At 54.6% G+C, this 13,831-nt stretch overlaps 1 protein-coding gene across 1 annotated transcript; it reads left to right on the top strand.

Moving 5' to 3' along the window:
- Window positions 1-1,034: 1,034 nt before the first annotated feature.
- LOC309583728 (olfactory receptor 14J1-like) lies at window positions 1,035-1,883 on the top strand (the record flags this gene model as incomplete). Its single annotated transcript, XM_082299509.1, has 1 exon — window positions 1,035-1,883. One exon carries the CDS (start codon window positions 1,035-1,037, stop codon window positions 1,881-1,883), a length of 849 nt encoding a protein of 282 aa, XP_082155635.1.
- Between the last annotated feature and the right edge of the window lie 11,948 nt (window positions 1,884-13,831).

Raw genomic sequence — 13,831 nt, 5'->3', positions numbered from 1 at the left:
GCGGCCGCGGGCCCGTTCCTGCTGCCCGGGGCCTGAGGGCGACTGTCCTGCCCTGGTGCTGCCCGGGAGGGGCTGGGCAGCGCTGCGCAGGGAAAGGCTTTTCCTCAGGGCCCGGCTCTCTCTCCTTGCCCTGCTCAGCTGCTCCTGGCGCTGCTCAGGGGCTCTCTGGGAATGGCAGCTCCAGCTGCAGGCTCAGGCCCAGCCCTGGGGCTCCTCCTGTGCAGGCTGAGCACAGCAATGGGGTGTCCCAGCTCCCTGTGCCCCGGGAGCTCTGGGCACGCCGGGCTGGGAGGCTGGCAATGAGCCGGCTCTCCTCCAGCAGGGCCATGGACAGGACCCTCGCTGTGCCCTCGGGATGCCATCCCAGCTGTGAGCTGCCTTCCAGGGGACACTGGGGCCGGGAGTGTCCTTGGCCAGCAGTGGGGCTGAGACTCTGAGAAAGGCTGAGCCACTTTGCTCTGCTGTGGGTCCCTCTGCTCTCAGCTGTGCCAGGCTGATTGCCAGGCTGATTTTCAGGGGAACACAGTGACTGCCCTCGATTTCAGGAGGGGCAGCTGGGGACAGATGGAGGGACAGAGCAGCTCCCCTCACCCTTCTCTGAGTTACAGCCAATGCTCTTGCCTTGCACAGCTCTCTCTGCTCTCCCTGGGCACAGCAGGAAACCCTCTCAAAGTGCCTTTGGCCGTCACCGTTCCTTAGCCCTGGCACAGGAGATGCTGCCCAGCTCCTCTGCCTCAGGAGCACTTTGGGCTGATGGAGTCCAGCCCCAGGACCGGCCCCTGTCCCCATTCCCATGTCCCCGCTGAAGCAGAGCAGAGCTGACTCCTCGCTGTCCATGGGCACAGCCCCTGCTCGTCTCAGCAACGGGGCCAGATCCCAGCAGAGCTCCAGGCACGGGGCTGAGGGAAGGGCTCTGAGAAAAGGAAAACTGGGGGGCAGGGCCAGGAGAAAGGGCTTGGACATTGCTCAGCAAAGTCTCCCCTGACTCCTCACTGTCTCGTCCTTCAACAGCACTCCATGGCCAGAGGCTCAAAATGTGCAACAGCAGCTCCATCAGCCCCTTCCTCCTGCTGGCATTGGCAGACACGCGGCAGCTGCAGCTCCTGCACTTCTGCCTCTTCCTGGGCATCTCCCTGGCTGCCCTCCTGGGCAGCGGCCTCATCATCAGCGCCGGAGCCTGCGGCCAGCACCTGCACAGCCCCATGTTCTTCTTCCTGCTCAGCCTGGCCCTCACCGACCTGGGCTCCATCTGCACCACTGTCCCCAAGGCCATGCACAATTCCCTCTGGGGCACCAGCCACATCTCCTACTCAGCATGTGCTGCTCACGTGTTTTTCTTTCTCTTCTTCCTCTCAGCAGAGGATTTCCTCCTCACCATCATGTGCTACGAGCGCTACGTGTCCATCTGCAAAGCCCTGCACTACGGGACCCTCCTGGGCAGCAGAGCTTGTGCCCACATGGCAGCAGCTGCCTGGGCCAGTGCCTTTCTCTACGCTCTCATGCACACGGCCAATACATTTTCCCTGCCCCTGGGCCAGGGCAATGCCCTGGGCCAGTTCTTCTGTGAAATCCCACACATCCTCAAGCTCTCCTGCTCACACTGCCACCTCAGGGAACTTGGGCTCATCACTGTCAGTGCCTGTTTGCTCTTTGGCTGTTTTGTGTTCATGGTTTTCTCCTATGTGCAGATCTTCAGGGCTGTGCTGAGGATCCCCTCTGAGCAGGGCCGGCACAAAGCCTTTTCCACGTGCCTCCCTCACCTGGCCGTGCTCTCTCTGTTCCTCAGCACTGTTATGTTTGCCCACCTGAAGCCCCCCTCCATCTCCTCCCATCCCTGGATGTGGCCCTGTCAGTTCTGTACTCGGTGGTGCCTCCAGCCCTGAACCCCCTCATCTACAGCCTGAGGAACCAGGAGCTCAGGGATGCCCTGAGGAAAGTGAGGACTGGATACTTTTCACAAGTTAAAATCTTTCTATTTCCTTCTGCCATGCGAGGAAAATTATGACTAGGATGCTTCTCAGAAGCAATAAACTCTCTCTTTTCTGCTCCAGAACCTTCAGAATGTAACTCTTTACAATCTTGGCCTCTTTTTCCTCTTTGTCCATATTTTCATTGGTGCTTTTTCTTATTCTTTTTCTGGTGTTATTCTGCTTCTTATAAAGTACTGTAGTACTACTCCTAGCATTTCTGCATGAACATCTACCTTTCTTTTGAAACACAAAGACTTTCCAGAGGCTTCTTCCCTGTGCATTTGAATCAAAACAAGGGGCTGTCCTGACCTTTGTGTCCAAGGTTTGTTCCTCAGCCCTTCTCTGGCTCTGCAGGGGCAGTGCCTGTGGGCAGAGCTGGAGGGAAGAGACTCCCAGCACAGCAGCACGGCCAGGGACAATGGCCCAGCCTCTTCCCACCTCTGCTCTTCCCAGCTCCACACTCCCTTTCCCAGCCCTTCTGAGGGTGCAAGGCCGGAGTGCTCGGGCAGCTCGGTCACTGTCCTGCTGCGTGTCCGTGCTGTGAGCACAGGCAGGGACAGGCCACGGGCACTGCTGGGACACAGCCGGGCTCCAGCACAGCAGCTCCATCAGCAAAGGGCATCTCCTGGGGGCAGGGCAGGAAGGCTTCGCTCTCCTCCAGAGCTGCTGTCAGGAATGTGCCCCAGGAATGCCCTGGCAAAGCAAACCCCAGTGCCCAGGGGCAGGGGGGAGTGTGCAGGGGGGGCAGGCAGCAGTGTCCTGGCACTGCCAGAGCTCCTGGGATGGACCTGAGGGAGCAGCAGAGCAGGGCCTGGGCTGTGCCTTTGTTCCGGGCACAGCCTGGGAAGGTGCCCAGGGCAAGTGTCCCACACCAGCCCCTGCCACCAGCAATCCCAGCACTGGCCTCTGCCCTCCCCTGCAGGAGGTTGTTTGTCCCTGCACGGAGGGACACCAAGTGACCAGGCCAGCAGTCCGTGTTTGCTGTGTCCTGAGGAGCCTTCAGCAGTGCATCGAGTGGGTGTGGGGAGATGAACCCGAGTGAGCACAAACACCATCAGCAGCACTCGGGGCTGGCACAATTCCAGGGGCACAAACAGTGCCCTGAGGCCACTTCACTGCCAGAGTAATGTCCTCTGGGAAAGCACCTGAATTCTTTGCTGGGCTGTGCTGAGAACTGCATGGAGACAAACGTCCAGGGCAGGGAGCCTCCAGGGAAAGTGCTCAGGACAGCCAAGGGCTGCACAGAGAGACACCGGAGTGGTGGGTCTGTGGGGAGAAATCACAGCTGCCTCCCTTGGGAATCGCCCCCAGGACCTGGACAGGCTGTGCTGTGTTCTGGGCACTGACCTGGAACCGAGGGATGTGGAAAGGCCTTTGGTGTCAGGGACATTGGGAAGGCTGGGCAGGCACTGGCATTTGTCCCTCAGGAATTCCATGAGGGTCCTGCCAAGATGAGCTCTGCTCCTCCTTGGAGCCCTTCATGGGCATAGAGGGCTGAGAGACCTTTCCAGGACAGGCTCAGGCCAAGGAGCCCTTGAGTCTCTCAGCCCCCCGTCGGTGCCTGCTGGAATTCAATCCCCCTCCCCATCCCGCAGCAGCCCCGCATTTCCCTCCTCCAGCCTTGCTCTCCAGCACAGCCACGGGGGCTCTTCGGGCTCTCGGCTTTTCCTGCAGCCACCGAGGCCAGCTGAGCTCTGCCTTCCCCACACTCAGCCCTGCCCAGCGCAGGCAATGCCCAGAAATTCCCTGTGTGTCCCTGGCCTTGCTGTCAGCCCCGGCAGCGGCTCCGTGGCCCCTCTGTGCCCCGCTGCCCCAGCCATGGTGCCCCAGCCCCTGTGCAGGCCCAGCCCAGGACAGGAGCGCTGCGGGTGGGAACGGCCCCTGGGCCCTGCTGCCCACAGCAGCCTTGGGGCTCTGCGCTGTTGAGCTTTGGACGGGGTACCCTTCCTTCCCGGACCAGGGTGAGAGAGCAGAGGAGGCTGCTGTTCTGCTGAGTTCTGTATTTCATAGTCTCACAGCTTTCTTGAAGGCAGAGTTCAAAGGGGGTTACATGATAAAGGCAAGCAGCAACAGCAACAACAGGCAAAAACAGCTTCTTCTTCTTCTTCTATATGCTCTATACACTCTATATGTTCTATATGCTCTATACTCTAGACTCTATATTTTTTCTTACAGAATTATGGATTGTATTTGTTAATTGACCAATAAGATTAACACACGATTCCAGTTTTCCTTTTCTTAACCGATCCTGGTCTAATTCTAACAGTCGTAAGCCTCACACCAGTGTTACACAGGTATTACACAGATTTGTGGATGCAGTTTCTATCAGCTCTTATTGTTTACGTGAACGCTCTATGTAAAAAATGTGAACAGTGTCATTCTATCCATATTTTGTCTAAAGTAAAGAATTCTGTGAAAAGGTAACACTGCTGCAGTAAGAACTGTGTTTAAGGTCTCTGCTGCAGCTTTTCAATGTTTAAGGCACTTAGCATATATTTCTACTAAAGGTTAAAAAATCTGTATTTCTATTTCACTTTGGTGTGACTTCATGTATCTCAGCTTGTCCAAAGGTTTTAATTCAACCCCTGTGCTTTGGCTTCCCTCTGGGCCTGAGTCCAGAGGAGCTTTCACTTCAACAAAACAGAACACTTACAGGAAAAGTAAATGGAGTGGGAACTCATGAGAGATTGAATTTTCTCTGATTCAACTCCAGGATTGATGCCATAGACTTCTGAGTGGAAGAATAATTAATTCATTCTCCTTAAGACAATAAATCAAGAGAATAAATTAGACTTTTGTATCAGGTATGAGTGAAGAGATTGCATCCAACACAAGTTTTTCCTGTAGGATTTTTATTTTATTTTTTTATTTTCTCAGGAGATTGTATCAAGGCAGAAGAATTAAATTCAAGATATTTGTAGCAAAGAGACCTCTACTGAACTCATTGTTCCAAATAAACTTATCCCTTACCCCATATTTCCATGACCAGAAGTTTTTCTAATTTTGGACTCTAGTATATTGTACTGTATGTGTATTCAGAATACTTTGCAACAGTTAAATTTGCTTAAATTTCATTTCAGACATTTACTTAATTTTAAGAATTTGCCTCATTTCAGCCATCTTTTAAAAAGTATTTTCACACTTTTATTTTTTTTGTCTGTTACCTTTTCTGTGAGGAGGATCATCATTTGGGTTTTCTCTTGGTACCTCACTAATGCACTCTGAGAGCCATGTTCTGTGTTATTAATGTAGTAGTGATCCGGGGTTCATGGATGGCTACTGCAGGAAACTTGATGGCCAGTAGTGAAAACAGCAAAAATAATGATGAGAGGAGCCACAGACATTCTGCTGTCTGAGAACTGTGAACTGCCAAAATCAAAAAGGTCAGTGCTCTTCTGGTTCAGAATGCCCTTCAGTTGGAGCTGGAACATACTTTGGGCTAAGAGCCTGAGCACAAGAGGCTGTAGCACCTATTTTGTTCAGCAGTTCCCTATTGCCCTACTCCATACTCCACTGCATTCCAGCATGTGATTTGCTGAGCTGTAGACTGTCCCTGAGTGGTGTGATTGCCTGGAATGCTTGAAAATTTGGCTTCACATTCCTCCGTTTCTTTTCAGCATTTTCTCTGTTGCCCTCGTTGCCTCACACCAGCCCCTGTTTTACTTCTAGATGGAGAACAAGGTTACAAACTACAACTTCTCTTCCTATGTACTTAGAGGGGCTCTCACCTGTAATAATAAATGAAATAGGTTTCATTCCTTTTGATTCCTCCTGGTATGATGCAAAGAAAGGAAAGGTAGCTGGAACTATGGCTTTTTGGGGTGGCTGTTATACCAGAGCCCTGGATCTGTATTAGGGATATTCGTGTTGGCCAGACTGTCTCAGCAGAAAGAGGGAGGAGTGCAATATTAATGTCAGGAGCTCGTCCCTGTCCGTGATTTATTAAAAGAAGCCTAGCTTCATGTCTTAGGCCCTGAATGAAATACCTGCAGTTTGGCTGCCTGAGTTTGTATCTATGGATCCCACTTCTGTGCAATGTCTGAAGGCCAGGGAACTGCCTTTGTTACCTCTCCTACTGGCACTGCTACAGGAGAAGGAAAGAAATCCAACTAATTTTGAATCAGCTAACGTGTCCCTTTTGGATACAGAATTCACTGAGAGCCATAAATACAGTGCGTGGCTTTAATAAAGCACAAACGTGAATTTTAGACCACACCTGGCATTGATGTTGCTTGGACTGAATGTGTGCACAGCCCAATGTTTCTCCTCATCGTCCCTGTTATGAATTTCTGCCATTTTTCCTCTTCATTCCTGTCTGAACAAAAGCAGACTTTGTGCCACTGAGTTGAGAACGTTATAAATAAGTATGTGATTTGTGCTATTATGTATAAAATTGGAGTGTAATCAGACCCTACAGAGACCGAGTTTCAAAATCCCTTCAGCAGCCTGGCTGAGAGAAAAATTTCACAACACTAAAAGAAGTTCTCTCACAATAAGTGAGGATTCCACCCAGGTGGGGTTAGATCTTATCACCGGGACATTTGCACCATAACGACTTGATTGCCACCTTCTGATATCTACATCTCATCTGATAAGGAATCAGACATCCCGGGAACTAAAAATAACTGCTCCAGGAAGCAGAGATGGCCCATTCATCAGCAGAAATGGCCCACTCATCACCCAGGATGGACAATTCCTGGGATCCAGGAAAGGCTTTGTGCAGCCCAACTCCGGGACAAGAAAACTTCATGAATATGCTAAAATGACGAGAAGAATAGAATTAATTCGGACTCTGCCCAAAAAATGTATAAGAAGGGACCAACCAAAGCAGCATCCGTGAACTTGGGAGGTCTGGTGCGACAGAGATCAGATCTATGCGTGTTCACCCAGCTCCGACCCCGGGCTCGGAGCTGCTTTTCTCCATCGTGGCTTTTAAAACCGATATTTCGGTCACATAATAAATGTCATTTCTTTATAAATTTTGATTGGGCAATTTTGTTTATCTTAAGAACATCCTTCTCAGGCATCAGGAAACTGCCCCATCTCTTTGTTCACCATCTCGAGTGCTTTTCTCACTCAGAGAGGATGGTAACACCACAGGGATTCGTGTACTGACTCTGAGCAGCAAGCTTTGGCCCTGGTGAAGCTGAAGGACCATAAGACAAGGCAGGAATTTGTTAAGAAGTTCTCACTAATCCCTGGATTTGAAGGAATGATGGAATAAATGGCAAACCTTTTGCTTCAGGCACTGGAGCAGATGATCTTTCTAACAAATAATATTGGTTTGAGCATACTGAGCTCATTCACCTTGTGAGGGATTTTTTCTTTAAAAAAACATTGATTTCTTTGTACCTTAACTGCACAGCTTTTGAACAGCTGGGTGCTTTTGTGTTCCTTCTCCCGTTTATGATGTCAGTGTGCTTTTTACTGCATATCCAAGAACAGCTTTTAATTTTTCTCATTTTTAGCTTCACTTCCTAGTTTTTACAGTTAAGTGCATTTTTTATGTTGTAGGTCACCTGTCACATTTCCCTCGGGCAGTATCTGTACACTGCAAGTGATTCAGCCTCTCTCTTTCTGTTTCATCTCATGCTAATGGCTGGGAGATGTTATCTGGGTTAGCCAGGCTAAGGAACATCCTGTTCTTGCTTGATTTTCTTGAGCTGAGAACCTTCTGGCTATCTCACTGCTCCTTGGAGTATTGTGTTGCTCTGGGTTCTGCAGATAGTTATCTGAGGTGTGAACTGGCCAGATGAGTTGCTGCCCTTTGTAAATGGCTCTGTTTAAATTTCTGTGCTATCTTGGACACCGCTTAAGGTGTTGGGTCCCTCTTGCCTCAGGTGCTGTAAATGGGAAGATGAGAAATTCCTTCCCATCACTGATGAAAGTCCTGGCCAACCTCTGTATAAGGGGAGATCTGTAATGTGATGAATTTCCTTTGCTGCAGTGTCTGTGCCAGGCTTTTCTCCCTTGTGTTTGATCGTTTATAACATACACAGATACATGTTTTACTTAGGGAAAATCTGGGAGCATGGTGTGTTCATAGCTACTCGGTAACATATTTTCAGTATATATAACACGTGAATGGAAAAGGGGAAGTGCAGCACAATGAGTGTGTTTTGGGTATCTCCTGCAGATGTTGAATCTGTCCATAAGAAGAGATTTCTAAGAAAGTTTTATTAATGAACGTTGCATCATTGTTTTTTTTATGCTTGCAGCTGCTCAGAGGGAAGGAAAGTCCCACGTCTCTCTTACACTTGTTGAAACACAGCATGATTTGTTGGTGTATATAAATTTAAGCTAGCTATTTCTCATTTGACTTCATTTTGCTTTGTGCCAAGGTCCTCTGGAGTAACTGAAACAGAAGTAAAATGCCTGTTCTGATGGAATGATTGAATAAAATGTAAAAGGATAGCAACAGTCAAATTAGATCCCCTTGCTGCTCATTGCCAGGAAGAGCTGGTTCATTAAACCAAAGCAGGATGGAAGTGATGAGCAATGTGCTTGCTTAAAGGATTCCTCCCTTGAGAGGGTGATGGTGTCACCTGGATCCTTGAGATCATCATCTGCTGCTTGCTGACTGCCTCTGAGGAACAAGCCTCAATGTCACCTTACCTGTCTGTGACCCATCGGCCTCGGGAAACAGCTGCTTTCTCTCATGCTGCACTGGTTTGGAAAGGAAGGAAGAGGCAGGAAAATTGTGACTTTCACCTGTGTGAGTGCTTTGGTGGCAACAAGATTGTGTCTTTCTATGTAAGAAAGTGTGTGTGTGTCTCTCTTAAAAAGCCTGGTGCTTGTTATCTTTGCTAAGCAATTGCAAAGAACCAATAAAATAGACAGTGTTGTGGTGGATATTAACTTTTAATGAGCTTACAGAATAGAGCCTTTCATAATCGGAATTCCTTAGCTCTACAGAGATAATGAAAATAAGAATGTAGTGAAGTTGCTATATACACTAGCAGATGATTTCCAAACACTGAAACCCAAAGGATTTAAAATTTATTCTGCTAAGAAATTGCTTGGGACATGCAACTCTTGGACAGGAACTACATTTCATACTAAGTAGACATCATCTGGTTATGTTGAAATGTAAAGACTCAATTGGGGTCTTGCAGAAAGCAGTGGTAGAAGTACTGTTGGCTTTGCTAAACGCAGACCTGGGCCAGTGGGAACTATCCTGGTGCTGGCAGACAACAAGGTCTGCATGGAGGCGGGGGTGGGGGAAATCACGGGTAGGGCTTGGCCCCAGTATTTTCAGAACTATAAAGGACTTGGAATGGCCTGGGAAATTCTGTTCTGGGTAGAGCTGATGATGGGATGGGTCAGCATTTAGGAAATGCTGATTAAATGAAGGGCACGCAGGGAGTTGAAGACATTGTGTTAAGGTGAGGAACAAGACCGGGACACCGCGCTGGGGCCCCGCGCACTTTTCCAGCCCGGCCGCCCCCACGGGCCGGGCCCCGCGGCTCCCGCTGCCGCCCCCCAGCACGGGGCTGTGTCCCAGACCCCACGGTCCAGCCCGAGGGTTGGGGGTGGCAGCGGAGCTGCTGGACGGAGCTTCCAGCCCCGCCAGCCGCAGCTCCGATCCCTTGGGCCGTGACGCCGGGGACGGGTGTCCGTCGGCACTCGGGGTCTGTCAGCTTTTGCAGTCCAGAGGGAGAAACTGAGTCCCAAGGGGTGTCGCTTTCCATCAATCGCTATTTCTCCTCTCTTTTCCATGATGGATTTCACAGCGCTTCCTTTCGCCCCAGAGATTTGGAAAACAAAATTCCCGGCTGCCCCGGATCCCTGCAGCTCTCCACAGCTCCAGCCTCGTCCCTCCTCTCCGTTTCCTTCTCTCCAGTCTCTCCCGCCTGGCCCTGCCGGCTCGGAGGAAGGAGATTCCCCCGGCACCCCCTGCCTCCTCCTCCTGTCCCGTGGGGCGCAGTTGGTGCTTCTGGAGCCGCCTGCCCGCGCAGCCGGACCCGCCCTGCGGCCGCTCAGCGCTGCAGCCGAGGGAATGAATTGCAGGCACCGCTGCGCTGGGCTGGCCCTGGCCGGGTGCCCGGGGCCACCAAAGCCGCTCTGGCACTCTGCTCACAGCTGCAGCACACAGAGCACTGAAGGAAAGGCTTGTGGGCTGGGATCGGGGCAGGGAGAGCTCACTCACTGCTCACTGCCAGGGCCACAACAGACCCAAACTGGGGAAATTAATGGAATTTATTTCCAAACCAATCACACCAGGACAAGGAGAACTAAAACAAATCCTAAAGAAACACCTTCCCCACCCCTCCCTCCTTCCCGGGCTCCCAGTCTCCGCCCGCAGTCCCTCCTCTGCCCTCCCTGCACGGCAATCGTGTCACCAGCCATGAACTTGGCTTTTGCCTCATCCCGGGATCTCTTCCCGGACAGGAAGAACTTTCCCCAGCACAGATTCAGGCTGTGGCGGCCTTTGAGGCTCAGGGTGTTTCTCCTGCAGCTCCTTGCAGGTCTCCTCTCCCCGTGCCGGCTCTCCTGCGCCACAGAACTCTGCCGGCTGCAGCTTTGCAAACGTCAGCTCCGGGTCTGGATGTTCCTGCACGATTTGCTCGAGGTCCTTGGGGGCTGCATCCGATCCACTGTTGTTGTGTTCCCCCTCGGCACGGAGCCCATGGATCTGATGGCCCCTGGCCAGGGCCTGGCACAGGAGGTGGAACCTGGGTGCTGCTGCAGCGGCGCCGGGGGAGCCCCAGGACTCGCTGTGGCCGCTGTGGCAGCCGCAGCACAGCCCGTTCCCAGCGAGGAGCCCAGGGCTCCGTGGGGCTCTGCAGGACCTCGGCCCTGGGGCTCGTCTGCATCAGCCCGGGCAGCTGGGCTGGACTTGGCTTCCTTTGTGTCTCTGGCTGCCCTGGCACAGCAGCTGCCCAGCGCTCAGGGGACAGCAATGGGAGCGGGGCAGGTCGGGGTGAGCTTCAGTGTCTGTGCCCGGCAGAAATGCCAAAGCCTTCCCTAAGGAGCAGCGAGTGCTGCCAGAGCACAGGATGCTGCTGCTGCTGCTGCTGCTGCTGAGCACGGGACGGCCCCAGGGCTGATGCCAGACAAAGCCGGGATGGGAGCCACAAACAACGGGAGGGGGGGGGGGAGGGGCAGGAGAGGACGAGGAAGAGCGAGGGGGGAGGGCGGATGGAGGAGCAGGAGCGGCAGGAAGAGGAGAGATAAAAGGGGAGGGGCGGGAGGAAGAGGAGAGATAAAAGGGGAGGGGCGGGAGGAAGAGGAGAGATAAAAGGGGAGGAGCGGGAGGAAGAGGCAGGACAGAGGAGGCAGGAAGAGGAGCCTCCACGTGCATCCATCGCTCTCTGTGTCCGCAGCTCTCGGCTCCCCCCATCCCGCAGGTGACCGGGTAGGGACAGCTCGCACCAAATATCTTGGGCGGTCACTGGGGTTATTTTTGGGAGAGGGGATTTTTGGAGCTTGGAGGACTCCAGCACCGAGCCCCAAATATCTTTGTTGGTTCCTGGGGGAAGGGGGTTTGGTGGGGCGGGGGGGGAGGCGGATGTTTGGATCTTGCGGGGCTCCAAATGTGAGTCGGAAATGCCCCTTGGGGGATATTGGGGAGCCCCCGGCACGCGGGGTTTTTGGGGTCCCGGTGGCGGCTGCCGGGAGAAATGGGATTGGGCGGGATGGGGCCCGGGAAGGGTGGGATGTGGATTGGGGGGTGGGATGAAGTGTGGCGGAGGGGGATGGGCGGGATGGGGCCTGGGCTGAGGCAGCCGAAGGTTGGGGATGATGAGGCCGGGGGGACCCCACTCCTGAGGGGCGTGCGGGGTATCCGGCAGCTCGGAGGGAGTTTTGGGGCACCCCTAATCCTGAGGGGGTGGTGCCGGCAGCGGGGGACACGTGGCTCCGGCAGCTCTGGCCCCAGCTGAGCCCCCCCCGCCGCCAGCGCCCCCCGGAGCGGAATTTGGGGAGGGGGAGGTGGGGGCGGCCAGGCCGGGCCCCCCCGCGCTGTCCCGGCGGGGGCCGAGTGCGGGCGGGAGCCCCGCGGGGCCCGGCCCTGCCCGGGCACGGCTGATGCCGCCCGCCCGCGCTCCGCACTGGTCCGGACTGGTGCTCCCAGTGCCGTGCGGGGCGGGGCCGCTCTGGGGACCCCCCAGGGCACAGCGCGGCTGCTTTGGGGCTGTGGGCAGCGCCCGGCGCTGGGCATGGGGCGGGTGGGGGCAGCTGGGGCCGCACTGGTGGCACTGGTGGTGCTGGGAGCCCCCCGGCCGCGGGCGAGGAGCTCTGGGGTGAGGGGCGGGGGGGGGGGGGAAGGGAGACCCGTTTTAAAGAGGGGAAGAGCAGTGAAAAGGGGATCGGACTCCCCAGACTGAGTGGGAGAGGGAACTGAGAGCCCCAAACCAGGTACGTGGGACACGGAGGCTTTGGGGGAGGATGAGAAAGGAGAGGGGGATATCGGAGAGAGGGAGGAAAAAGGGAGTGGGACCCTTCCCCTTCGTGGGGTCCGTTGGTGGATGAGGATTGGGGGATGATGGGAAAAGGGTGGAGGAGGGGAAAGATGGGGGGTGGGACCTCCAGAGGAGTGGGAGGGGTTCTGGAGAAGCCCAAAGTTGCCATCATTGCAGGGGACTGATCTCCTGTGGGAAGAGCTTTGGCCGGAGCACGGAGCTGATCTCCCAGCACAGGATCCAAGTGGGGGAGAAGTCCTGTGTCTGCCCAAGCTTTGCCCAGAGGTGCCATCTCAGAGGAGAGAGACCCTACAGGGGCCAGGAGGGCAGGAAAAGCTTTCATAGGAGCTCCAGCCTCCCCAGACACCAGGGGATCCACACTGGGGAGCCCCTATGGATGCCCAGACTCTGGGAAGGGCTTCACCGTGAGCCCCAAGCCCCTGGAACACCTGGAGGAGCCACCTGGAGGAGGTTCCCTACAAGTTCTCGGCTGCAGGAAGAGCCCCAAGGAGCCCAGGTCCCTCCAGAACCACCACCTGAAGCAGAAGGTGGTGACAACTCTCCATCCCAGGGCCCTGGGAACACTCTGGGGTCTCCGGGCTGACCTCTCCCAACAAGAACTCACAGCAGCCCTCGTCCTGCCCCTAAAATCCCTTGGGATTGCCCATCAGTCTCTGCATTCCCTGCTCCCCTCTCCATCCTGACATGAGACCAGAGGGGTGGAAGTCCCCACCCAGGGTGACCACAACACCAAGTTTTTATCTCCACCCACCAATTTTGCATCTTTTCCCTTGGCCAGGTTACCCCAGGGGTTGGGAGCAGCCCAGAGCCCTGCACTGCCCATCCCGACCTGTCCTGGCTCCATTCCCATTCCTCCCGTGGGATGTGAGGGGCTTGGGGAACAGGGGAGGAGGGATGGAAGACAAGAAAGGGGGAAGAAGCAGGAGAAAGGATGGAGAGAGGAGGAGCAGGAGGTGGGATTAGGGAGAAGGAGGACAGATGAAGGAAGACGAGAAGAAGGTGGAGGAAGAGGAGGGAGCTCGTGGGTCCAGCGGTCCCAGAATTTGCAGGCCCCTCACCCCAAGGAGCATCGACCCCCCCATCCCACAGGTGATGGGGAGGGGGAGCTTGGCCCAAATATCCTGGGGAGTCCCTGGGCCGGTGTTTGTGGGGGGGATGTTTGGATCTTGCAGGAGTCCAGAGCTGAGCTGTAGGTGCCCCTTGAGGGGATACTGGGGGGTCCCCAGGCGGTGTTTTTGGGGGGTCCCTGTGCTGGCTGCTGGCAGAGCCTCAGTGGGGGGTGGTGGGATGTCAGGTCCACCCCATGCTGGTGGGTCAGGCACGGCCACCTCCAGCCCGGAGCCAGGGGGCTGCGGGACCCCTTGGGAGAGCCGGAGGGGGAACCTCGGGAGCCCCAGAGTGGGACGAGCAGAGAGGGGCAGTACCGGGAGCAGGGGA

This window comes from Coloeus monedula (genome assembly GCF_965178545.1).
Source record: "Coloeus monedula genome assembly, chromosome: 32".
Lineage (NCBI taxonomy): Eukaryota > Metazoa > Chordata > Aves > Passeriformes > Corvidae > Coloeus > Coloeus monedula.
Note: the sequence above shows the minus strand (reverse complement) of the source record. Positions and strands in the feature narration are given on the sequence as shown.